The 27,156-nt window shown below is 44.6% G+C and overlaps 1 protein-coding gene across 1 annotated transcript in view; it reads left to right on the top strand.

Annotated features, from left to right (window-relative positions):
- IQGAP3 (IQ motif containing GTPase activating protein 3) overlaps positions 1-27,156 on the top strand; it is a 33,576-nt gene extending 6,420 nt beyond the window's left edge. Inside the window, exons 12-38 of the mRNA XM_075192539.1 lie at positions 579-742; positions 1,005-1,165; positions 1,309-1,430; positions 1,742-1,905; positions 3,877-3,967; positions 4,370-4,537; positions 5,148-5,290; positions 5,394-5,564; positions 6,218-6,301; positions 6,987-7,058; positions 7,509-7,578; positions 8,642-8,850; positions 8,966-9,118; positions 9,867-10,030; positions 10,127-10,351; positions 12,116-12,256; positions 13,195-13,279; positions 13,740-13,966; positions 14,078-14,210; positions 14,333-14,435; positions 14,992-15,139; positions 15,786-15,873; positions 17,999-18,211; positions 18,668-18,834; positions 18,941-19,039; positions 19,139-19,247; positions 23,658-27,156. Coding sequence (XP_075048640.1) covers positions 579-742; positions 1,005-1,165; positions 1,309-1,430; positions 1,742-1,905; positions 3,877-3,967; positions 4,370-4,537; positions 5,148-5,290; positions 5,394-5,564; positions 6,218-6,301; positions 6,987-7,058; positions 7,509-7,578; positions 8,642-8,850; positions 8,966-9,118; positions 9,867-10,030; positions 10,127-10,351; positions 12,116-12,256; positions 13,195-13,279; positions 13,740-13,966; positions 14,078-14,210; positions 14,333-14,435; positions 14,992-15,139; positions 15,786-15,873; positions 17,999-18,211; positions 18,668-18,834; positions 18,941-19,039; positions 19,139-19,247; positions 23,658-23,771 — 3,788 coding nt within the window. The 3' untranslated portion in view covers positions 23,772-27,156. The remainder of the gene's footprint in view (positions 1-578; positions 743-1,004; positions 1,166-1,308; positions 1,431-1,741; positions 1,906-3,876; positions 3,968-4,369; positions 4,538-5,147; positions 5,291-5,393; positions 5,565-6,217; positions 6,302-6,986; positions 7,059-7,508; positions 7,579-8,641; positions 8,851-8,965; positions 9,119-9,866; positions 10,031-10,126; positions 10,352-12,115; positions 12,257-13,194; positions 13,280-13,739; positions 13,967-14,077; positions 14,211-14,332; positions 14,436-14,991; positions 15,140-15,785; positions 15,874-17,998; positions 18,212-18,667; positions 18,835-18,940; positions 19,040-19,138; positions 19,248-23,657) is intronic.

The raw sequence follows: 27,156 nt of genomic DNA, 5'->3' as shown, positions 1-27,156 counted from the left end.
AGCAGGTGATGTCTCTAACTGCTTTAGGAGGTGGTGGGGCTCGCTGTCGGTGGCACAGTGTTACAGATGGTGACTGAAACCTTTAAAAGACCAGGTTTACCGGTACATAACTTGGCAATTTCATTTGTCTCCTAGAAGGGCAAGAGCTGTGTATCTGAGTGGGAGAGGATGCTTTGGATGAGTCTATCTTGAAATTCCCCAGCGTAGGCTTTAACAGCTTATCGTACTACACACAAAGCCTATCCCGTGCTTGTATGATAGGAGAGCTCATGGAATGTTACTTGACTTGCGGAAAAGGTTTAACCAAACTTGAGTAGGCTCCATCCCAGTTTCGGGGTCTAAGATGGGAAGCCAGGGTAATTTTGGAGATCTGTGTACTGACTTAACAGTAGGGTGTAGAGGAAAACAAGACTACTCAGAGAAAAGTTGGAAGTAATAGGAGGGTGTCGAAATTTGTTGAATGCCCTGTCCCACTTCATATTACATTCCCCCATGTAAGTAGAGTGTATTCAAGCACCGTATGTCCTTGGCTTTAACTTGCAAGACGTCACCTGTCGCTTTCTCTCGCCCCGCTTCAGTGGAACTGGCTGTCTCCCGCATCAACACCGCTCTGCACAACGGAAACGCCGCGCAGACGGTGAAAGAGCTCTCTAGCTCGGACGCTCAGCTTCCTGATGTCTACCCCTTCGCATCGCAGCTGTACCAACAGGAGCTTTCAGTCCTCCAGGCCCAGAGTCCCCGGGTGAGTTGAGGTCCCTTCCTGGAATCCTGTTACCCGCTGTGGGTGTTGCTGTCAATCTTGACTCCTGTTTCACATTTTAAACCTGTGTCCTTATTATTGGTGCCGTTAAAGGCTAGCTTAGGCAGTAGGGACTCGCTAATTGGGACACTACAAAGCCCAAGGAGCCTTGGCAGCCATCACATATGAGGACAAGAGTGAATCGGAAGCATCTGTTGTATGTCGGTCTGAACTAGCTCTAACTTTGATGGTTTTGCCAAAACAGGGGTTCTTGGTTCAAGAGGAGCTGTTCGTGGCCGTGGAGATGCTCTCTGCCGTAGCCATAATCAACCGAGCCTTAGAAGCCGGAGATCTCAATGGTTTCTGGGCAACGCTTGTTAGTCCGGCTCTGGGCCTGTCCGATGTGGAAGAGGAGAACATCCAGAGGTGAGAACATTGTCTTACTTGGTGAACAAGGAACATGGTCTGTAGGAACAGTCCAATCTACATATTGTAGGATCACGGTACCAGTTTTGACCTATGGAAACAGTTTTTCATGTTCACGTCTGTATGTGTCTGTTTTCTAAAAGGTATTTTAACAAACTGTCCAAACGAAAACGTCGCTCCCAGGGGCTGTCAGAGTTTTTCAGCTGGAATGCTCTGCAGTCATGTGTGAATAACATCAACCTCAACACACAAGAAGAACATGACAGTAAGTAGGCCAACTCTTTAGTAGGCCAACTCTTTAGTAGGCCAACTCTTTAGTAGGCCAACTCTTTAGTAGGCCAACTCTTTAGTAGGCCAACTCTTTAGTAGGCCAACTCTTTAGTAGGCCAACTCTTTAGTAGGCCAACTCTTTAGTAGGCCAACTCTTTAGTAGGCTTCTTGTTTTCTGCTCCCTAAAACACCTCTACACCCAAGAAGTCTCCTTCTAAATGTCCGTCCCGAAAGATATTGTCAGTTTTAACGCACAAATAAACAAAGCTACCAAAAGCGTTCATCTGTTGACTTTGTTCCCACCAGAAATCCTGGCAGTAAGCCTCATTAACGAGGCTCTAAAACAGAACCAGCCCCAGAAGACATTCACCGCTCTCCTGATGCCGGCAGCTGGGCTCACCGATGTATCGCTACCGATCGCCAGACTGTATCACCACATTCTGGCCAGTGCACTGCGGCACAAGAAGGAGGTACCAAAATGGCATTTTATAATCTATATACTAAAACTGTAGAACTAACCTTAGAAGTGACAAAGGATTTCAGCGCAAGGGGGACAACGCAACTGGCCATGCTAGCCCTCCCTTCCTCTCCCCCAACTTCTCCAGAAAAGCCCTTGACTGACGGTTGAGCAGAGGAGTCCTCCAAAGGCAAATATGGAAGAATAATATGTAGGAATGTGCATCTTTTTTTTCCCTCCATATTAGCCTTAGCCTTAATTTTGACTTTAACGAAACGTTCCACTGTTTTTATTTTTGCATACTAACATGGACACCTCTACAAATTTACAAATAACTGTTAAGCTTACTAATGATCCAGTGTAATTTTGATCATATTTTAGAAAATGTTTTAGGGTGCCGTAATCCTGAGTGTCCGCCACTGGAATCCTAAAATTCATAGAATTCAGCCTCGTAAAAGCCACAAGGTTAACGTCGATGGTCATGGAACGTGCAATCAAAAACCCAATGTGCCCAAAAAAGGTGCAAAAACCAGTAAAAAAAAGTGCACAAGGGTGCGGTACTTGGCCCTTCCTTTAAAAAGAAAGGGCCCTGGTCCCCGACCCCCGTAACCAAAAGGTCCCATAGGGGGCAAGGGTCTTTGGACCCCCTTCGCCGCAAGGCTAGGGGGGGGTCCCTTTAGCCCCTGGGATCCACCGAAGCTTCACCCAGGGCTCAACAACTAGTCCACCCCCTAAGGGGAGGACCTACGTGGGTGTTCAGGGGGGCCGGAGCCTCAGAGCCACACAACACCCCCTAGATCTTCTCGGGGAAAGGAGCCCAAAAGAGCCTACCCGCACCCAAAAATAATAATCCAGAAAGTGTGACATAAAAGTGAAAGTGACAAACGTGAAGAAAAAATAAATAGTGCCGAGTGGATACGGCCCCAGCCATATGGCTGGGCTTGGTATAAAAATTTTCTCGCCCAGCCATAAGGCCGGGGCAAAGAATGTAGCGAGTGCAAAATGAAAGTGGTCAAAAGTGCATGGGTGCCAACATAATCACGTGTTTAAGGTGCTATGACCAGTGATTTATGGCACCTCCGGGGTCGCCACTCCCGGAGGCACATTTGTCCCAGGCTTTCAAAGCAGCAATCCCGACCCCTGGCCAGAGGACCAAGTACAGCTCTGCCACAACTGCACTTGGTCTTAGCCAAAAGGCCGAGAAGCGTTGTTGGTCATGTGCTACACTTGCAGTTGATGTTGGAAGCGAGATTGGGTGTTTTGAAGAACTGGGTCGATATCGATCTTGGCTACAGCTATGTTGGGGAGAAGATGGTTGCAGAAGATTTTACCTAGGAATTTGGGGGAGGGGGTGTAGACAGGGAATAGGGCTTAGCCAAGGTAATTGGAGGAGGTACGGTTAGCATTAGAAGAGAGATGGAAGAAGTTGCATAAAATTAAGGGACAATAAAATATCACAATATGGTAATATTTGAATTGCATAAGAGCTGCATGAAGCATTGACGTTTGTATATTACAAATGTGATATAAATATTGTTGCAACTACATACTAATTGTCTGGACATCCTGTTATTTCCCTGCACTAGTGAAGCTTACAATCCAATTTTCAGTTCACAGCTTGCACACACATATGGGTGACTTTAGTTACATACCAGATAACCTACCAGTATTTTTGTTTTTTGACCATTGGTGGAAACTCGACCCCTCGGCAGAAGCCCACAAGTAGAACGTACAACGTTCAGGATGATTGTACCGTGATCAGAGTGAATCTTAAACCCCCAGTGCTCTGATTATATTGGCACCCAACATGAATCCTAGGGTGGGATGTTCTAGATTAAAGGAATACAGTGCATCATCGGCTATTTGAAGGGTATGGCATGTCTCCGGCTTTCATGTCCATAATAGATCTAGTACTCAATGCAAAAATATTCTCAAGTGACTGCTTTTATCCGGAAATAATTCTGTCCTACTTACGGTGGCTTAGGTGACGCGGGATGACTCTGCGGTGCTTTGGTTAGAGGAGATTCAGCAATGCGTGACACAGGCAAACCAGGAGAATGCCAGAGCCAGGAAAAGTGAGTGAAAAGTGCTTTATTAATTATTAATGCACCCTGATTTTCTTTCGCTCGCATTGAATGCCGAAAGCCGTCTTATACAGCGATGGTTTTGGAGGGAAGTGATTGGACGGCCAGTGATTAGCTGTGAGCCACGGCTACCAATCATCATGTTCCCCCTTATTGGCTCCAGCAGTGGGATTCTCTGTCAAACTACCCCAGACAATTACTGTTGAGGTGGCTGTCGCCCGTTAACGTAAGCGATATAGTATAATTATAGGCAGATAAGTTTCTGACCCTGATTAGTGAAGATTTTATGGCTCTTCACATTGGACATGCAAATGGTTTGTCAAATAACGTCATTCGGGGCCGCTGTAGCTTTTGTTTTTTATTTTGTTTTTTTTTCTCTCCGCTTCTGTTCAGTGGCTCTGGGCATAGCGGCCGCCAACCAGGCCATCAAAGAAGGGAAAGCCTCTCAGACCCTGCGTGTGCTACGTAATCCGGACGCCTTGCTTTGCGGGGTGGTGAAAGACTGCGCAGAAGCGTATCAGTCCGAACTTGGTGGAATCATGGACGCCAAAAGAAAACGGGGTACGAGGAATTTCAATGACACTTTGGGGGCTGCCTGTTGATAATAAGTCTATTATTAATGTCTATATGGCTTCATAATACCAATGGAAACCTTCACATTATTTCTAGAGTATATTTCTTCCCTCTTTTCACTAGCTGAACGCTAAGCCTGCTTTAGGGATGGGTCCAATGTTCCCTTTAGGCTGTGCAATATGGAAAGCGTTAAATGATCAATTTGATAAGGATTTCCCATTCGTCCTATATGGGGGGGACAGTGCTCTACCTTGTCTATAGAGGGCGCTGTGCTGGGAGTAAGGCACAAACTTCACTACAACTTGTTTGGACTTTACTTGTCCCCTCTATGCCCCTATCGGATCCCGCTTGAGACCCACATTTACTCATGTCTAACCCCTCTCTGTTTCACCTTAATTCTGAAATTTGGAAATGTTAGTTTTCTACTTAGTCGTTGCTGGTAGAATTCTTTCGATAATCCTATTATTCAAAGTCAGTATCACAATACAGATATTAATTATACGTTTTCTTTTTGTGTATTGCCTGTATAGAGTATGTCTAGCGAATGCATAGCTTGTTTACTCTGCTGCCCTCTTGTGTCCTGCGCTGCAACATGCAGGAGATGCCACAAATTATTGGGTGAGGCACAAGGTAAAGGAGAGGGGCGAGTATTTCTTCCACTTGCGCACGTTTGAGGGAACATGGGAGCAGCCACCGGGCTTCAGTTCCAGCACCACACATCTCTCCCGGGAGGAAATCCAGGTGAGGAGATACTTTCCAGAACAATGGTTACCCCCTTAGGTTGGGAGTACATCAGGGGGAAGATGCAGGGCTTCACTTTATTTAAATTCTGTGTATTTTGCAGTCGGCTATTAACAGAGTGACGAGCGGTTTCAAGCGGGAGAAGCAGTGGGAGGCCAGCGCGGACATGCTGGTGAGGCTGCAGGCGCGTATAAGGGGTTATCTCGTCCGTAAGGCCTTCTCGGAGAGAACGCATCTGCTACACCAGCAAGTTCCCGCTGCTACCATGATACAGGTACTTGGGAGGTCCAGGGAGCCAATGATCACATTAATGTGGAGTATAGGGTGATAATTATGTGCCGTTTGAATATGCCTGATTGAGTGGTGACGTTCTGGACTGTTCCCGTTGGGCGTCTCAAGAAATTTGCTACGGAACCAACTTGGAAGGAAGCGATTGTGAAGCAGAAGTGCTAACCACTGAGCCACCGTGCTGAGCTAATGTCATATGTCAACAACAGCGGGATCGGGGCTTGTTTGATTTATTGTTTTAGATGATATGAAGGTAAGCAAGTAGTGGGAAAAGCAGTAGATACTTGGTTATATGGGAAGAGGTAACAGCAGGTAGTGGGAGGTTATTTTGTCGTTTTATAGGTGACTGGTGAGATCTCTCCTCAAGCGCTGTGTACTGCTCTGGGGGCTCTATCCAAAAGACATTCATATAATAGAAAACATTTCGAGACGGACTACTAAAACGCTGCATAACAAAACGTTTCAGGAAAGACTAGAGGAACTGAATACGTTCAGGTTATAGGGACCCGGTCATTGCTACCGTAGGAAGTGATTTGGATGTTTTGTTTGTTTTTTCTTACTCGCAGGAGATAAATGCATTTTGATTACAAAATACAAAACAATAACCCAAGATAATTTTTGTTTTTGTTTTTTTTTCAGGCACATTGGCGCGGTTACAGGCAGCGTCGCGCCTATCTGCAGAGACTGAGCTATTTACACAGGAACGTAGACGCCGTCGTTAAGGTACAATCTTTTCTATATATTGCTCTCCAAATGTGTAACTTGTACTTTCTGCTTTCAGATATTTCTCTTATATTTGTATGTATTTATACTTTTGCTTTAATGCGGACGTCTATCAATTTTAAGTCTTTAAACAAGCCAGCTATGTAATGGAATTAGTCGTACTCTCTAGTTGTGGATAATAGATAATAAAAGGATTTTTGTAATTTGTTAAATTAATTTCTGATTCCGTTTTGAGTGTGTGTGGGGGCGGGGTGCTATTTGGGGCATAGAAGTCTGGTGCTTGATTAGGCAATTAATTTGAGTTTGTTCAAAGATCTGAAGCTGCACCCCATCTGTTCCCCCTTCTCTAATGGACATTAACTAACAAAGCCCCATAGGATATGGTAGAAAGGTTAAACCAAAGATCGGGGCAATCCCCCCCCCCCCCCCCCCCCCCCTTCCCCGGGAGCACAAGTCCTTTTAAATTTGGGTCCACGTCGCCGATTAAAAGGGTGGGGGGGGGGGTGGAGTTTTCCAGGGCCAGCCAATCAGAATGAAGGAGGGGGCGTGATTATGCAAAATCGACCCCCCCCCCCCCCTAAAAATTACGTCTAGGTCCGCCACTGACTTTTCCTTCGTCCTCTGTCACACTGCAGCAAAGTGACTTATACTATACGTGATCTAAGGTTTAAGGTCTGTCTTTTAGATCCAGTCACTAGTGAGGATGTGGCTTGCCAAGAAAAAATATCGAGAGAGACTTCGGTTTTTCAGGAGGAACGTAAGTATTTAGTCTCAGTGGCTGGTTTTATAAGATTTCTAGCGCAGGAAACGCATAGCGGCTCTGAGCTCGCACACAATGGATGGCCCAATGCTGCTAGTGGTGTGGGAGGAGCTGCGTACAAAGGGGTGGAGTTGTCTGCCTAATGCTGCTAGTAGTGAGGGAGGAGCTACATATAAAGGGGTGGAGTTGTCTGCATACTGCTGCGAGTATTGGTGTGGGAGGAGCTGTGTATAAAGAGTTGCTTTGTTTGCAAGATATTGCAAACAAAATATGTACTTTGTAGTGAAGCTGAACTATAGAAGCTCTTTGTATTCCACCTACATCTCCTTAAACAGATGGGGGTTTTGGACATAAGATAAGTGGACTATATGCAGTATATATCACAACTGGCAGAAAGAGTTACTGGTATTGGGTATCGTCTGTAATTTGGTACCTTTGTCATTGCAGATTGCAAGTGTTATAAAAATCCAGGCTTTTTTCCGCGCCAATAAAGCGAGAGGAGACTACAGGATGCTGGGTAAGGGCCATTGTGATGTCATCCATGTACCTATCTATAATATAAAAGCCTAGTCTGTGTGGGAAAAAAAAAGCTACAGCGCCACCTGCTGGGCGGAGTTATACACTGACCTACTAAATTCTAATATATAAAAGTAAAAGCCTAGCGGCGTGTGTTAGTGTGTGTGTGTTTGGAAAAAACTATTTTCTCAGAAAGGACTCATCCAATTGACCTGAAATTTGGTATACTGAGATTATTTGACAAAAAAATTAGAATAGTGAAGTCAGTTAACTTCCATCATCCCCCCTTCCCCCCGTGGGAGGGGTAGTAAAGGCTAAATTAACGAGTTGAGGGATCAAACTCATTTTCGTGAGGTAATTTTACCTCATGAACACACATTAAAAAGGCTGCTTGCGTCGGGAAGTAACGCTCTTCCCCTGAGGAGGCCTGGGCTAGGTCCAAATGCATGACAAGAACCTTTTTAAGACCTTAAGTAGCTTGATTTGACTAGAATGCATGAGTATCATGCACGGGTTAACTTGTATTTATATAACTAGCTCTATAATCTGATAGCTTTACATTGTGCTCATTGTCAGCATGCACCGGTCTCCTACTCTCATCGTGCTCTGAATGCCCATTGCGTAATATGTAAAGTACATAAGTCTTTTCCACAGCAGGCTTAGATCTGGAACTGGTCCCCTTATCTGACCTGACAGGTAGACAACAGGGAGAATAGCTGCAGAACACAGACTAGAAAAGAAAAGGGACTTAGAGACAATATGAATAAAATGCAGTAATGTAATGACAGACAACCACGTATAAGTGATCACTGTTCCCCGTCTGAGGAGTAGAGTACAGTGACAGGGAAAATAAAGTCACAAACAATCCAGAGAAAAGGTAATATACTTAAATGTGTATTTACAGCTGTAAAACATTTCCCACATCCAGAGCATTCTGTGGAAGTATAGCACCAGTTAGAGGAAAACTGAACCCAGCTTTTTTTCTCCCTGAAATTGTGCTAAAATGTGTAACTGAAATGATTAGGGAAATGGAAAGTACAGACTGGTTTTGTTACTGCTCACAGTCCATGCTAAGAACCCCCCGCTCAGCACTCTTCGGAAGTTTGCCCACCTTATGGAGCAAAGTGAACGGGACTTCTGGGAGGAGCGGGAGGTGATGAAGCTGCGGGAGGAAGTGGTAAAGAAAATCCGCTCTAATCAACGTCTGGAGAATGACCTCAACCTCATGGACATAAAGATCGGTCTTCTGGTGAAGAACAGGATCACTCTGCAGGTAGGTGGCCCCTTTCTTCAGGAAGTAATAGATCATATCCTCAGATTGGTGGCCTAGTTGAACGCGTGTACGTTATGAGATGTAAAGGTGATGGCGGTTTTGCCGTATCGCGCAGGAAGTGGTGTCTCATTGTAAGAAGCTTACCAGGAAAAACAAAGAGCAATTGTCGGACCTGATGGCCATCGATAAGCAGAAAGGGTTAAAGTCTCTGAGCAAAGAGAAGCGGCAGAAGCTAGAGGCCTATCAGCATCTTTTCTACCTGTTACAGGTGAGTCCTCGGGCCATTCACACCTGTATCGTTCAGGAACTGGTAATTCATCTGTCTGATAATTTTAATGGAACTCTCCTGAGAATAACACTGCTTAATAGTAACTGTATAAAAATGCATACCGTCTCTACTGACTGTTCCGGTAATCCTTTTAAAATCCTTTAGTACTTGTTCTATCTGTGTGTGCAGATGATTAGCGAAAGCAAACAGCAGGCTATACGAAGATTCTCTATTTCATTGAATCTTCCCAGACTTAATTTTTCAGTACCTCCTTTCTAATTAAAATACCGGACAGAGAGACAAACTTGCACAGGAAAAAAAAACCCAAACCCGTACACCTGTCGAACGCAGAATTTGTAGACGTTTTGCGGGCTTAAATAATATTCAACGTTTCAATTTACCGATAACCGCTTGCCGCCCACAAATTGGCCGACTCCCCTGTGTCTAGGCGATGGGTCATTTGAATGGCCAATTGTTAATTTGCCCTAATATTGATCATTGATTTGTGTGGAAGACCGGTAAAGGACGACCAGCAAACATTAATTTATTTTTGTCGGTATAACTGGGGACTATGCCGTATTATATCAGAGTAGGAGATTGTTGGCCTTCATCACTATGATCTGTTCTGGAGACAGTGTAGTTATTTTGGTTAGAACGTTTCTGTCTATATTCAATAAAGAGCTCTTACGCTTTATTAGACTGCAGGGATGTAGCTTTGGTGTGAACAGAATATTTGACTTGTTCCCAGACTAACCCAGAGTACATGGCCAGGCTGATCTTCGAGATGCCTCAGAACAAGTCCACCAAGTTCATGGAGTCCGTCACCTTCACACTCTACAACTACGCCTCTAATCGCAGAGAAGCCTACCTGCTGCTCAAGCTGTTCCGCACCGCTCTGCAAGAAGAGATAAGGTAAGACGTCCCGCGGAGATGACCAAGTACCTTCGTCATCTCATTGGGTTGTAAGCCGCTGTCGTTGATGATCTTTGTTTTTATCTGTCCTTGTAGCTCCAAGGTCGATAGAATACAAGACATCATAACCGGGAACCCCACGGTCATAAGGTTGCTGGTGAGCTTTTACCGCAGTGCCAGAGGACAGAACGCTTTGCGGCAGATCCTGGGGAACGTGGTGAAGGAAGTCTTGCAGGACAAAACCATAAACATTCGGATCAACCCGGTAGAGATCTACAAGAGCTGGGTCAACCAAGTGGAGACGCAAACAGGCAAAAAGAGGTATAATAAAAGTTTTAACTATGGCCATTTGTTAATTTTTCTTCCTATTTGAGGGACACTTACCTTGGGTATAATGGCATATCCAGGAGCGAGTAAATTAAGAAATAAACGTCAGAGTTCCAGAAGCTTCGACCCTCTATATCCACTCTCCAGTTTGGGTATATCTGCTAAGTTGTGGTTATGGCAACCTGTTTATCTTCTTTATTTTCACGGCTTGGAGAGACCTTTATTGGACAACGCTCAAAGGTTGAGCTTCAACTGGTGTCTCGGATGTTGTCATTATTCCCCCCGTTCTCGAATGGGTGGGCTTCCGGAGAGGGAACCTGATCTCTGCCATCGAAGGCCGAGTCTGAGATATCGGGTACAGCTGGTGGCCGGGGCAGGTGGGGATTGCTACAGTGGTAGTCTCCACTAGGGACAGAATGACATGTTGTGGGTCTGTCCCATTGGACAGTGTCCGTAGTATCTGGAGTGGACCTCGGGGGAGGTGCTTATCACCTCACTGAAGAAAGCCCATCAGAATCTGACTGACAGCTCTTCAGCTCGAACTACCCAGAGGTTCCTCTCCTGTGTTACGAAAGTACCTATGGGAATTATTGGGTTTATGTCTGTGTGTGCTGAGCAGTTTCAAAGTGAAGACTAAAGGAGGGGAGAAAAAGGCCATACACTGCCAAATACGTGCCCAATGTGTCTCGGGAGGCCGTGGACCATGCATATCGCAGTTGAGTTGGTGGGAATTAGTCAGGACGACTTCATTGGTTCAGTCTATTGCAGAGCTAACTCTGCTCGCTGTGAGTCCTATAGAGGTAAGGAAGAACCCTCCTAAATTCTCAGTCTGATTCTCTCCCTCGTTGTTCAGCGTTTGTCAGAGCCCATAACCCTGACACAAGAGGAGACACCTTGAAGCCCATTCACTCTCAATATTGTCTTGCACACTGGAGAGATTACTGGAATTTACTTCAGCTTAGAAGCTTCTAAACGCCCGGAAGCCATCCCGAGTCAGAATTCTCTACTCAAGAGGAAGGCGAGCTGCTGGGGGGATTCGAATTTTGGGGACCCCTCAGATTTTGAGGAGTCTTCTTTTAGAAGAACATGTGTCAGCGACCTACTTGTTGCTGTTGAGCAAGCCCTTAACATTCTAGAACCAGTGGTACCCAATATTTCTCTATTGAAGAAAAGTCATTCAGACCATACTTAAAGCCAGAAATGCCTGTCTGCAATAAAATTACCATAGGATGAGGATAACCTATATTTTCTTGTGCGGAAGGAAGGGTGTCCATTCTTCTTGCTTTAAATCGGCACACATTTTGTCCTATTTACAAAGCTGTCTTGACAGTGGTTTGACAATCGGCTCTCTTAAGCTCCAGATCTCTGCCCTGCCAGTCTGTTTTAGGAAGAAATTGTCTCCTTCCAGCGATTTGTCTTAAAGTCTTCTGTCTTTGGTCCTTGGGCCGTGCAGCGTCCCCCGTTTGAGACCTTGTGGACTGTTGACCTAAAATATCTTACATGGAAGATCTTATTCTATCTCCTCGGCACGAAGGGTCTCTGAATTGGGCGCTTTGTCCGGCTTGTGTTGACAAATCTATCATGGGTACCAAGCCATCTTTCCAGCCTAAGGTGGTGTCGAACGTTCACTTGACCCAAGACACCATTGTCCCTTCTCACGGACAGAGTGCGTTGAATGTCAGAGAAAGACTGAACAATGTATATTCTCTTTTATTTTTTGTTATTTAGTGCTTTAAGTTGTTTCTGTTTATCACACAGCACGCTTCCATACGACGTGACTCCTGAGCAGGCGCTCACCCACTCGGAGGTCCAACGACGTCTCGATATCTCCATCCGTAACCTACTCTCGGTGACCGACCGGTTTTTCTCCACCATTTTTGCAAACGTTGACCAGATCCCGTGAGTATTAGGAGGGTGCTGAACATTTCTGTTGGTCACAAAGTGCACGTTAATTACACGTCTAATCACTGTAAGACTTAAGGGATTCAGATGTTGTATTATCTAAGTGGATGTTAATCACCCCGTCTGATAGTCATCTCTCCATAATGCTGCTTATTATACTGAAATGTTACTTATTAAGTAAGGTGAGCTCTTACTCCACTATTCTAATAATATTTATTACTAATAATCAAATACATATATAAACAACTAGACATTATCGCATAACACGGCTTATTTAAAATATAAATAAACAAGAAAATAATTCTACTAAACCAAATGTAATAAAATAGTAACAAAATATTAAATTGTGTCAAAAACTGCTATACGTGTATAAGGCGTAATTCTGCCACGACCTTCAAATATAAGTGTACGATTCACCACGGAGTTCTGTGGCCTTCTATAACAGCACTTGGTCTTCAGTCGGTGGCTTGCGGTAGCTTGTAAGTCATAATAATGTTACATGTAAAATATCTAAGACGAGTGTAGCTGCGAGATAATATATTTAGGAGCGAGCTTCTGTGGCTGGTGCCAATTGGTGTTGGCTTGTATATTTGGAGTCTATTTTATGGTTTTAAATACACACAAGAAGAGGAGTAAGCTGTTTACAGGTTGGCTTACTTTGTGCCATTATTCGTTAACATATAGGATTACTCCTTGGCAAAGGGATCCGTGAATTATTCTCAGAGATTGGTTGTAATTCCAGATTTGTATACATCTGTATAGGTGGTGGAAGGTTTCTCCCCCCTGACTTGCCCTGTTCTCATTCGGGAATGGTTGAGTCTATAGGAGGCAACAAGAGTCACTGAAACAATTGGGGCATAGAAGGTGACATTTGGGTACATGGCATGCTATTTTGTATAGTGGAACGACAGAACTCTCTCTGTTCCCTCTCTTAGGTACGGAATGCGTTACGTTGGTAAAGTCCTGAAAGATTCCTTAAGTCGGAAGTTCCCGAAAGCAAGAGAAGAGGACATCCACAAGGTTGGTAGGAAAGTCTCTCCTGAGCATAGCATTGATGGGCAACCTAGCATTGCTAGGTTACCCGGTGTTTTTTTGGACCCTTCCCCAAGAAAGGCAGTCTTGCATCTAAATGGTTTTGCTACTTTAAGTTTCCTATTGGCCTGACTGTGAATTTTTTGCGGGCAGACTTGTATTCTCACCCTGACTGCGTATTTTATTTATAGTATAATTTGTACAGATTACTGTTTTGCAACCCTGTAGAATCTCCTAGTAACAGGAGGCCTTTTCCATTTTGATATGTTGGGTGGCTACTAAATATTTATCATGAGGTCTACCTGCCCTATATGGGCATTTCACCCTGAAACACGCTCTGTGTTGTGAGTTTTAAGGTCGTAGGACAGCCGCCAACAGCTAGTTTGCCAAAATGCCTCGAGACTCCAGGAAGGGGCAATGTTGTTCATTGTTGAACTCTGAATGGCAGATCGTGGGGAACTTGCTCTACTATCGCTTCATGAACCCGGCCGTGGTGGCCCCGGACGCCTTTGACATTGTGGACATATCGGCGGGTGGAACGATTCACCCAGACCAAAGACGAACGTTGGGCTCCATCGCCAAGGTTCTCCAGCACGCTGCCGCTAACAAGATGTTTGACGATTCTCACCTCGGCCTCGTCAACCAATATCTGGAGGAGACGCACTGGAAGTTCAGGTCAGTATTGATCCCCCAACAAATGTGAGTCCCGTTTATACCCTCGACAAGACAACCTGTTCAATCATACTCAACCCATTGAATAACGTCTTCTCCTTTCTCTGGCTGTAGGAAATTTATCCGCACAGCTTGCAATGTTCCAGAGCCAGAAGACCGATTCAACGTAGATGAGTATTCGGAGATGGTCAACACCATCAAACCGGTCATCTATATAACTGTTGGAGAATTGATCGATACGCACAAGGTAAGCAGTACACTGAATAACATTGACTGCCACCGCCGATTTATAGTGCAACTATGTGATGGATGAGAAGGTTGCGTTTGGTAATTAATTTTTTTCCTGTTCCACGATCTGTTTGTTACTAGCTGTTACTGGAACACCAAGATTCCATTGCCCCTGACCACAAAGATCCGATACATGAACTCTTGGAAGATCTAGGAGAGCTGCCCACGGTACATTCCCTGATTGGTACGTGAGATGATTCTAAATTTATAGAAGGACGACACAATTACTGTTTCCTCTTTTGTATGTTAGTTGAGCAGCGTCCATTATAAAAACAGAATTTCAATAATAATCTTTCCCCAACCTGGTACATAAAATAAAATGTAAATTACGTTTCATATTTGTTTTATTGTATTATCTTATGAGGCTTCTCGACAAAAGTGTGTTCAGTAGTATTGTCTTAACAATCTAGTGTCCATAACTAGTGTGTGTGAAAATTCAATTTGAAACTCTTTCTACGATGTAACAGTGACCTCTGTTGGTTATAGATAGAAACTACACTGCATAAAATAAAATGCTTACAAATCCTCATAACTTTTGAATGACTTTTATCTAAGAAAAGCGAGTATAGACATTTCTTTCTGTATGGAAGGCTTTCCTCCAACACTGCCGTAAAGACCGTAGAAAACAAACAAGCAACATTTGTATGTGCCTAGTTGGCCTTCAAGATACATCTATACGGAGCCTTTTCTTTCTAAGTGACCTATTTTGGGAAGGTAACGGCCTCTGGTCTGTGTTGTAGGGGAAAGCACCTCTAACCTGCAGGACGCTGCCTCTGAACAAGCTCTGGCCCAGCTCAGGAAGCTGGAGATGTCTCTTACTCTCACAAACAAGTTTGATATGATCGCGGAAAACGCAGAAGAGATGGATACGCACAGTCTCTTGCTAAGGTGAGTTTGCGGTTTGTATCGACCAATGAGAGTCCAACTTGTTAATTCACCAAGGTCGAGATTAACATACATTGTGACCTAGAGAATGGTTTATTCATGGATCCAAGACCAGGACTAGGTATACGGAATTGGCCTTCAGAACGGTGTTGAGCAACGTCTAAGCTTACCGCTAGACTGGTACAATTCAACCTCCTGTTGTCACATATCAATCTCTTCTCGTTCCTCACACGTTGCATATATTTGTCTAACAGTAGGGGCGCTACAAACGGTAGGTTATTATTACGCATTGGGCGGGCATTGGAAGCAACAAGAACAGTCCCTGAGTTGTTTTTCTGGTGCCCTGCATCAGAGGTGGGCAAGGGGCATTTGTACTTATGGGTGTAACACTCAGGCTGGACAACTGGAGCTTCATGGTGTGGTCATCCCATGGATGCTCATACAACCAGATCAAAGTCATCTGCTAACCGAGTTTGCATCCTGACCGGAATTTCGGACGAATCGGACGATGAAATGGGCCGGATGTAAAATGCGGGAAATCTGTTGACTAAACCCGTGAAAGCAAAAGACTGATATATTTCCTTTATACGATCATTGACCTAATGAGACAACGTATGGAACACTAATGCTGTCTGTTGCTTCCATGTAGCACCAAGCACATGTTACTGGACGTCATACAGTCCCAGCCTGCGGACTCCCTCCCAGAGCTTCTCAACATCTCGGCCTCTTCACAACAGGTGAGTTTTTGTATCTGCTTCCATGTCTGGTATTAAGTTCTCCTTGTACCTTTATTGGAGGTTAGAATGTCGTAGGTTCAATTGTATTAATTGCTGTTCAGAGACACAGAATTTGACGGCAGATAAGAACCGCTTGGCCCATCTAGTCTGCCCAGTGTTTTATTAACCTATGGTAACCTCAAACGATATTTGATCCCTAGTTCTTTATACGGATATTCTTATGTCTATCCCAAGCATGTTCTACTGTATTGGCCTCTACCACCTCTGATGGAGACTATTCCACTTATCCACTACCCTTTCTGTGAAGTAGTTTTCCCCACATTTGCTCTGAACCCTTCCTCCCCCCCCCCCCTCCAGTGTCAGTGCATGTCCTCGTGTTCTAATACTTCTCTTCCCCCAGTGTCAGTGCATGTCCTCATGTTCTAATACTTCTCCTCCCCCCAGTGTCAGTACATGTCCTCGTGTTCTAATACTTCTCTTCCCCCCAGTGTCAGTACATGTCCTCGTGTTCTAATACTTCTCTTCCCCCAGTGTCAGTACATGTCCTCGTGTTCTAATACTTCTCTTCCCCCAGTGTCAGTACATGTCCTCGTGTTCTAATACTTCTCTTCCCCCCAGTGTCAGTGCATGTGCTTGTGTTCTAATACTTCTCTTCCCCCCAGTGTCAGTACATGTCCTCGTGTTCTAATACTTCTCTTCCCCCCAGTGTCAGTACATGTCCTCGTGTTCTAATACTTCTCTTCCCCCCCCAGTGTCAGTGCATGTCCTCATGTTCTAATACTTCTCTTCCCCCCAGTGTCAGTACATGTCCTCGTGTTCTAATACTTCTCTTCCCCCCAGTGTCAGTACATGTCCTCGTGTTCTAATACTTCTCTTCCCCCCCCAGTGTCAGTGCATGTCCTCATGTTCTAATACTTCTCTTCCCCCCAGTGTCAGTACATGTCCTCGTGTTCTAATACTTCTCTTCCCCCCAGTGTCAGTACATGTCCTCGTGTTCTAATACTTCTCTTCCCCCAGTGTCAGTACATGTCCTCGTGTTCTAATACTTCTCTTCCCCCCAGTGTCAGTGCATGTGCTTGTGTTCTAATACTTCTCTTCCCCCCAGTGTCAGTACATGTCCTCGTGTTCTAATACTTCTCTTCCCCCCAGTGTCAGTACATGTCCTCGTGTTCTAATACTTCTCTTCCCCCCCCAGTGTCAGTGCATGTCCTCATGTTCTAATACTTCTCTTCCCCCCAGTGTCAGTACATGTCCTCGTGTTCTAATACTTCTCTTCCCCCCAGTGTCAGTACATGTCCTCGTGTTCTAATACTTCTCTTCCCCCCCCAGTGTCAGTGCATGTCCTCATGTTCTAATACTTCTCTTCCCCCCAGTGTCAGTACATGTCCTCGTGTTCTAATACTTCTCTTCCCCCCAGTGTCAGTACATGTCCTCGTGTTCTAATACTTCTCTTCCCCCCAGTGTCAGTACATGTCCTCGTGTTCTAATACTTCTCTTCCCCCCAGTGTCAGTACATGTCCTCGTGTTCTAATACTTCTCTTCCCCCCCCAGTGTCAGTGCATGTCCTCGTGTTCTAATACTTCTCTTCCTTTGTAGAATGTTTCCCTCCTGCACCTTGTTATAACCCTTGATATATTTGAAAGTTCCTATCGTGTTCCCTTCTCTGCTCCAAACTATACATATTAAGATATTTTAGTCTCTCCAGGTAAGTTTTGTGCTGTAGACCATGCACCATTTTAGTTGCCCTTCTTTGTACAGTCTCTTATGTATTTATATCCTTCTGGATATACGGCCTCCAGAACTGAACACAGTATTCTAGATGAGGCCGTACCAATGACCTATACAGTGGTATTATTACTTTTTTCTTTCTGCTACTGATTAAGTATAAGTCTGTACTTACTTTAACAATCCAACAATGTTGGGTTCAAAATACGTTGTGTATAGTTCTAGGGCGGGTTTGCCTGGTGGTAATTTCACAATGTCTTGTCCTGGTTTCGTAGCGTTGCCCAGTCCATTGGGAAAACTCCAGCAATCCCTCATTTGATGCTTACATGGGTTGCGGATCCACCAACGGATGTCCCACCATGTGATGTGTTAATTAGTGTTTTGGCTCTTGTATGGACAGGAAGCGTCACACAATCACTTAATGCACCAGCGCGTCCTCAGGGATGCCCAGACGCCGGAGAAGATGAGACGCCACCGATCGCTTCTGGGCAACTGTCAGCTGTCTATCGAGGACAAGAAGCGTAAGATTATCCGCAATTTACGTAAGCTGGAGAGCCTGGGACTGGTGTCCTCCAAGAACCATTATCAGGACATAATCAACATGATCACCAAGGTATGTTTGGATAGATTCTTGCGGCTCATTGTGTTCTAGTAGTAGAACCAAGGACCATGAGGGAAATGTCTCGTCAGGAGACCAAGTTCCTGTAGAATGGATGGATTTTAGAACTACTAGAGAATTTTTGTATGGTTTCTATGATTCCTTTAGGAGGACACTGCTAACGTTGGGTATAGAGGGTGTTGGAGTAGGCAGGAACTCTAAACGGTGAAACTGTTTAAATGGAGTAGTGAACCTTTGTTTTAAGTAGCTGGGTGAGGTTTTAGAATCGGTGCCTACTCCAGCACTAGCGTCCTCTATACCCAAGGTGGGAGAAAGAAAATGTCTTGTTTACCATTGTCTATATGTAGTTTAAGCAATTGTTCTATGTAAACCGTTTTCATAAGGAGGAGCTCTGGCCAGTTATGTTTTTGTTTTTTTCTTAAATGCTTCTACCTTTCTCACTTTATCCAGGACATTCGGAATCAAAGGAGATATCGGCAACACAGGAAGGCTGAGCTGGTGAAGCTACGACAGACCACGCAAAGGCTGCATTGCAAGAAGGCCTTTCACGAGGAGCAGATCGACTTCTATAATCAGTACATCAAGACTTGTCTGGACAACCTCACCGCCAACCAGAAGTATGTTGAGCCGCCTTCGAGACTTTCCTTGTTATGGAATAGTGATATTTTAATTGACTTCATCGGTGGTTAATCTTACCTACAAGTCTAATTGTGTCTTCACAAGGCCTACAGGGAAGAATAAGAAGAACACTCTGAACTACACCGCGACCAGACTGCGAGAGAAGGGCGTCTTACTGGAGATTGAAGATCTTCCATTCAGCCAGTGAGTATTTCTCTCCTGACTTGAGTCCACCACAGTCCTCTGTCAGTGGCGATCCACTCCAACACCCTTTGTGTATCCACCAACTGCTTTGCCTTTCAGATTCCGCAACGTCATTTTTGAGATCACCCCCAGCGAGGAGCCTGGGAAGTTTCAAGTGAAGACCAAATTCTTGGGCGTTGATATGGAAAAATTTCAGCTGAACTATCAGGTCAGTGACACGGAGACGAGACTAGATCGAGAAAGCCGGGCGACCTCCCCAACGTGAATGTGCATCTATTATTCCTTTGTACGCTACAAAATTGGTGATCTTACCAAAGAGTGGTTAGGTTTGACACGCAGAGGAATTGGGGAAAATTACATGATTGAAGTTGGGGTGCATCTAGATGGACAATGACCACTTCTGACCATGCAAGGTGTTTGAATTTGGCTCCTGTGAGTCGGCCTGGGAGATTATCTAATGTTTAGCCACACAGTATATGGACAAATCGAACAGTGATCTGGGCACTCTGTGGTCTAAGTGGCTGCAGCATTTTTTTTTATCTTCTGGGTAGCTGACAGGTCTTTGGACAATACAGTAGTGACATTAGTAGGGGGAAAAATGAGCTTCAATTTGGACATTTTAAGTTTGATGTGGATAGGAAAGGTAGATTTGGGTTTTGTCTTCGTAGAGGTGGTAGTAGAGGCCAAGAGAGTGTACAAGTTCCCCGACAGGAGGTGTAGAGAGAGAGCGAAGAGCAGAGCGCTTAGGACAGAGACTTGAGGATATCCAAAAGGGAGTAAAGGGAAGGGCAACAAGGTGCAGACATAGAAACGACCAGCGGTAGGGGGCAAACCAGGAGAGGGCAGTGCCACTTCGGCCAAGTGCGTCAAGGAGCAGAGTGACAGTGGAGATGTCAAGTAGTATGAGAAGGGAGTTGCCCTTCGATTTGGCTAAGAGTAGGTCATCTTTACCTTTTTTAATGAGGGCAGTTTTGGTGGAGTGATGCGGGGCCGGACTCCAGACTGTAGAGGGAGGAGAAAAAATGGGTTAGTTGGTTGAAGAAGAGCCATTCAAGAATTTTGGAAGCAAAGAAATGGGGTGGTAGCTGGAGAGAAGGAGCATGTGAACAAAGTGTTTTGTTTTGTTTTTTTGTGTTTTTTTTGAGAAACTGAGATAAGAGCGTGTTTTAAGGTGTAGGGGAATGTCCACCACCACTGGTGGAGTGGTTGAGGAAGTGAGCAAGTTGCCAGCAGATTTTGGAGAGGGAAAGAAGGAGCTTGGAGGTAGGGAGGACAGGTTGGGGAAGAGAGGATCTCTGAAGCAGTTACAGTAGGGTGGAAGGAACTGGCCGGGTGACTGGCGGAGATAGTCTGATCTGGATTTTCTCCATTGGCGTTCTGCAGTTAGTGAGTCCTAAATAAGGTAGCTGGGGCAGAGGTGTCAAAGGCAGATGAGAATGTGGTGTTGTAGAGACGGACAGCAGCTTAGGGGCAAGACGGAAGAAACTGGAACTAGGAGAGGTTCTAGAAGGTCGAGAAGAGGTATAGGCTCACGGAAGTTAACGTGTGTCTGTGTGGAATCGGGAGATAGTGAGAGGTAGCAGGAAAGGAACTTGTGGTCTGAGAGCGAGAAGACTGAATGGGAGAAGCTAGAGATGTCAGAGGTGGTTAGAGGCAGCGGTGCTAATTGGGATGTCAGTGAATCTCCTCTATCTTAAGGACAGTGTCCTTATTGTATCTAATACAGGCCAAAAAATTAGCCTGCAGTCAGATCAGCTTGTGTTATAACGAGCACAGTCCCTGCGTACGAGTCCACCAATCTAAGCCGAGCATTTCTGTAAAGCAAGCCTGTCAGTCCCACTCTGCTGGTTTAGAACGATGCAAGATAGAGAAGTGCCACGATGACAACCTGTTTTAAAAGAATCAAAGACCGTGGTAGACATATTTAGGAAAGTAACACTGCAGTTATATCATGTATATTATATAGCTCTTTGATATATTGTAACGTAAAATAGTGGTTTATGTGCTCGATATGACCGTGTACCAGATTGTACAGAGAGGCAGATTATGAATCTGCTTTCAACACAGATTTCTGTCAGCCATCCTATATTCAGCTCTGTACTATATAGATAGAGGTGTAATAATGAGCAGTGACGTCTTTCCTCTAAAATCCTTTTTCTCTGTCCTACCACTGGGGGACACTGCGTTACCTTGGGGGTATAGTAGGTGGGACTGGAGTTAGGCACTTATAAACTTGTTTGTTCCCCTGACACCTCCCCCACTATGCCCCTCCTCTGTAGCTGACTTCAGTTGTTGTAAGTGCCTTCTGGAGAAAGGTCACTTCTGTATAGGCTCCTACCTATACTTAGTTTAGTTTTAGTTTTCAAGGGAAGCTGCCTTCCTTGTTTCGGACATGCATCGCATCCCTCTGCCCTGATCCACTGGTTTACCTTTCGGGTGGTGCTTAGCCACAAAGATTTTTAAGTGGGTCAGTTCTCCTTCTTGTACAGGGGGTCAGAAAACCTGTAGAGCTTCGGTCTCATAATGCAGGGCTGTTGTAAATTTGTAGCACTTCTGGAATACCCATATCCTAATTGCAGGATAGGGGTCGACCTGTGTATGGTCGGAGGGGTGTGCTTTGTGCCATACTATGGGACAAGCGAGTCCAAAGTATTTTTATTGAGTGCCGAATGCCTTAGCAATCAGTCATTTACCAGGTAGAGTGGGTCACCTCAGGGTAATACCTTTGTGCCTTCCTGGTTAGGTCATAGGGCTCTCCGAGAGGGAGCCCGGGTTCTTTTGACATGTTGACCTGTTTTGTCTGTCTGTTCTCAATCTTATGACCCTCAAGTGGATTTGTCCATAGCCAAGTCGGGTCTCCCTAGAACATAGGGAGTGTACATGTTATTTACAGGTCCCATATCCTCGTGGGTGTTTAAGAGTTTCTAGGAAGAGGCGCATCCCAGCTAGTCTGGTGGTCCGCCGTGTGTCTCGCAAAGCAGTGTTCTCCTGGTTTAGGGGACTAGCGTTGACGTCCCTCTTTTTCAGGTTCCAGAGCGGCCTCATCTTGCAGATCGGCCCTTTTTGATTTCCATCATCTAGTTTGACGCTGAGGCGTCGGACGCCCAACATTTACGGCCTGAGAGCCCTTACAGGAAAATGGTTGCTACCTCAAATACAGCCGTAGAGCTTCTTCTTCAGCTGTTTCTTTGGGCTTGAAACTATATTCGGTTGGTGTAAATTCCTTGAGTTTTACACGTCCCACTCAGGAATTTTTAAAGGGTTTTCTTTTCTAGCTGGCTCCGATTCGGGTCTCCGCCTTACTCCCTTCAGCGGCAGTTCCCGTGGCTCTCCAGTTAGCTCAACAGAAGGTTGTCTTGCTTAAGGGGTTTCTTCAGGCTTAGCCCACCTTTGGTTGGTCGCATATTTCCAGGGAGTCTAATTCTCGTCATCAGGGGGCTTGCTTCGGCCTCCGGTGACTCTCTGAATTTTTATTTTTAAAACTGTTAACTCATGGTATGAGTGCTCTCTTGTATATATGACGGCCTTAGGTTGTCAGTTCTCTATATGAGTGCTTCCTCAGATATCGCTGAGTTTGTTAAGCCGTTTAGCTCATTGTATGAGTGTTCCCTTGTATATCTCTGAATGGTTCAAGCACTGTATCAGTGCTTCCTTAGCTATCGCTGATTGGCTTAAGCTGTTGAATCAGTGTATATGGTGATCTTTTGGATATCATTGAGTTGTTGGCTCAATGCAGGCTGCTCCCTTGGATATCACATCTCGTAGGGGATCCGGGGCGAGAGTGTGTATGGCTCTTCCTCATTTTATTTCCCCAAAAAATAGCGGAGCGTTGTATCATTCTTGTGCCTCTTCTTTGTGTGTAACGTTTCTCCAACGGGAGATAGTTTGTGCTCTTGTTCGCACAGTTCCTGTTTAGGAATTTTATGCCCTTTAGCCTCTCTAGCGCTAAAGAGCGTACGGGGCAGGGCAGGGTCTAGGTGGTCTCTTGCCACTGCATCACGACCAACATTCTGTCTGTACCCTTCTGCAGGATCCAGTGACTTTAACAGTGCACTCTCCAGGAGGGTTGCAGCTTTTTGTACGGCACAACAGCGTCATTCAATGGCGCAGTTGTAGAGTGGCAGAGTCTGTTTCTGCTGCATGTTGTTTTCTTTTTTGCATGCCTTTGCATTCACAAATGCAGGGTTTTGGCCACAAAATACTGCGCACAGCCGTTCCAGAGCATTCCCGCCCTTGGACACAGCTTTGGTAGCTCCCCAAGGTAACGCAGTGTCCCCCAGTGGTAGGACAGAGAAAAGAGGATTTTTACTCACCGTAAAATCAGTTTCTCACTACACTGGGGGACACTGCGCGCCCTCCCTTGCTCTGAAAGTGGTGCTGTCTTTGGTGTTGCTTTCTAAATTGCTTCTTCTCTCTTCCTGGCTTGGTTATACAAAACTGAAGTCTGCTACAGAGGAGGGGCATAGTGGGGGAGAAGTCAGGGGAACAAACAAGTTTATAAGTGCCTAACTCCAGTCCCACCTACTATACCCCAAGGTAACGCAGTGTCCCCCAGTATAGTAAGAGAATCTGATTTTACGGTGAGTAAAAATCCTCTTTCTTTGTGCTGTCCCCACAGGATCTCCTCCAGTTGCAGTATGAGGGAGTGGCTGTTATGAAGATGTTCGATAAAGCGAAGATTAACGTTAATCTTCTCATCTTCCTGCTAAACAAGAAGTTCTTCCGCAGTTAAACAGATGAAGAATCTCCATCACTACTCGCACCCTATACTCTAACACACACTTGCATGTTGTCTAGCTGTATGACGACCGCCCTCTAGTGGAAAAGAGGGAAAATGCAGCTCCTGTCCACTGCTCTCAAGCATGAATCAAAGAAGTTTATGTAATCTCAGAATTAATGTAAGTGCTGAAGACTGTTCATATTAATCGAACACAAAATATGCTGCTTGTTTCCCTAAAAACTTTAAAGTGGACCTTTCCGTCTATTGATGACCAATGGGTCCTCTTGAAACCTTTTCTTTTTAAATGTCAATCAAAATGTAATTTCACGCCATTATTGGCCTCTTTAACGATGTATAATAATGGTCATCGTATGGATGTGTTTGTGAATATTACACGAAGGACCATAAACCAAAGTATGTTAGTATCATTTTAATCTTAATCTGATGGCGCTATGTTAAGTCAGTGACTTGGCGTTAATATATCTGCACGGCCTTTACAGCATCACATGGAACAAAATGCCTCCGATAGAGGGGATCTCAGATAAACGCTTAATATTAGATTGTCTTTGTATATTTAAATTATTTGTGTAACACATTTTATTGTGCTTCCAACTGCCATATTGTCTGTCTGCTTTAATGTGTACACTTGGTTCATAAAACCCGGAAGATTGGTCTTCTGTTTTTAACAATAATCACACGTATAATCCTATTCCTGTGCTTGTATCAAATTATACCTGATTTATGTAACGCAACTACAACCTTCTATTCTCATTCACAAAGCCTCCTTATACCCTGGCTTTGCTTCCAAAGACTGCAATGTAACATAGAACAATGCTAATGCTCTGCAGGATCGGTCCTGTTATTGCGTAACCTAGAATGATACTAATGCTCTGCAGGATCGGTCCTGTTGTGTAACCTAGAACGATGCTAATGCTCTGTATGATCGGTCCTGTTGCTGTGTAACCTAGAACGATGCTAACGCTCTGTATGATCGGTCCTGTTGTATAACCTAGAACTATACTAATACTCTATGCTCAGGCCTGTTGTATAACCTAGAACTATACTAATACTCTATGCTCAGGCCTGTTGTGTAACCTAGAACACTAGAATTCCTTGCCTGAATCGCCACTGGCTTCTGCCTTGTCTTGGTAATCAAAGTCGGACTCTCTGAAAAGCAGTTATAAGAGCAATAAGACAATGGGTATCAAATATAGCCATTACATTAGCACAAAAATATGGATACCACACACCCAGAGGGACAATACATAAAGCAAACGTAGAATTAGTATATTGTGACATATACCCAGTGTCCTGGACACTTTCTGCTTCACTCATGCCAGAACTCTCCTCGTTAGTCTTTGTACCTCACAGATTCCATATATGCCTTCAAGAGTGGGTCATTTGGGCCCTGTCTCTTCATCCTCTCTTTTAGACGAGCCTTCAAGGTCTTCTTCATCTTTTTCTTCTTGGTTTTTTCATTGTCCTTCATTGATTTCATTCCTTCTATCCAGAGAGGAACTTTCTCTTCATCACTGTAGTCTCTGATGAGCAAGAAAGGAAGTCTACTTATTCGGTGGGTTCATACTGTAACCAACAGAGTATCATAATTCACAAAGCCTCCTAATACCCTGGCTGTGCTTCCAAAGACTGCAATGTAACCTAGATTGATGCTAATTCTCTGTATGATCGGTCCTGTTCTGTAACCTAGAACGATGCTAATGCTCTGCAGGATCGGTCCTGTTGTTGTGTAACCTAGAACGATGCTAATGCTCTGCAGGATCGGTCCTGTTGTGTAACCTAGAACGATACTAATTCTCTGTATGATCGGTCCTGTTCTGTAACCTAGAACGATGCTAATGATCTGCAGGATCGTTCCTGTTGCGTAACCTAGAACGATGCTAATGCTCTGCAGGATCGGTCCTGTCGCGTAACCTAGAACGATGCTAATGCTCTGCAGGATCGGTCCTGTCGCGTAACCTAGAACGATGCTAATGATCTGCCGGATCGGTCCTGTTGTGTAACCTAGAACGATACTAATGATCTGCCGGATCGGTCCTGTTGTGTAACCTAGAACAATACTAATGCTCTATGCTCAGTCCTGTTGTGTAACCTAGAACGATACTAATGCTCTATGCTCAGTCCTGTTGTGTAACCTAGAACGATACTAATGCTCTATGCTCAGTCCTGTTGTGTAACCTAGAACACTAGAATCATGATAAAGCTACATTCTGCTCCCTCATCCATAGACCAGGTGTAATTGAGTCCCTGCTCCGGAATGAAGTCACCTCTCATTACTATAGATCAGAGGTAGGATAACTAAGTGCCTGTATAACCTGCCCACCGCTGGCAATAGAACCATAGTCTACTCAAGCCTATTAGACTTACTGTATGTTATATGGATCTGTACGTTTAATGCTGAGTCACCTAGAACAGTTATTTGGATTATTGCTTCAAAGTAAATTATACAACTTGAAATACGGTTTCTTGCAGTCAAAATAAATCCTTAACATTAAAGTATATTATTTTATTAACCATCCTGTATTATAGTTTTCTATTCCTGTTTAATGAGGAGTATGGGTGAAGGATGCAAGACGGCGACTTCTAGTCTGCTCCATAGCAATGTCCACTCGCTATAGTCTAAACCAGGCCTGGCCAAGGTGTTGTGAAACTACAAGCCCCAGCATGCTTTGTCAGTAGATAGACAGCTGATGGCTGGCAGGGCATCCTGGGACTTGTAGTTTAACAAACCCTGGTGAGCCACAGAATGGCATGGAGTTGGACTACACACTACAGCAACATATACTGTTGTTCATGTGAGCTGCCCCCTCAGGATCTATGTCACGATGAACACATCATCTTGTCAGTGGGACATTACCATCGAAACAATCCGCAAAAGTGACCTATTTCAGATTTGCCTGGTTTCCAGCTAAGCTGCTCCTTGACAACCAAGATAGTTGTCAGCGCCCCTCCTTTCCTCACAATTATGCAACTGGTTATAGTCTGGACAATTGCAATGAATCTGACACTGTGTCACTAAGGTGGTTGTCGAGGGATATTTTATGTGGAAGTCAAACTGGCGCCATTATAGTCAAAAATGCTGAAATAGTATTGTATGTCTGCTTTAAATATATTTATACCTCATAATAGTTGTACTATATTACTGTACCCTCAATGTGTTTACACACAGCGGAGGCTGCCATTATAGGGCCTGAATAAATATTCACGAGAACTGTCTCTGTGGTCTAATTGGTTCCTGGTGTATTGATAGGCTACAAAAAAATGGCCACCTCCGCCGTGTGTGAGCAACAGATGTTGCTTGGAACCTCTTTGGATATCACAATATAGTCCGATCTTTGTCACGCGTTGTATATTTTAATAAAGCTGAATATCCCTGTAA

The sequence above is a fragment of the Mixophyes fleayi genome, chromosome 12 (genome assembly GCF_038048845.1).
Source record: "Mixophyes fleayi isolate aMixFle1 chromosome 12, aMixFle1.hap1, whole genome shotgun sequence".
In the NCBI taxonomy this organism is placed as follows: domain Eukaryota; kingdom Metazoa; phylum Chordata; class Amphibia; order Anura; family Limnodynastidae; genus Mixophyes; species Mixophyes fleayi.
This window is presented reverse-complemented; position numbering and strand designations above follow the sequence as displayed.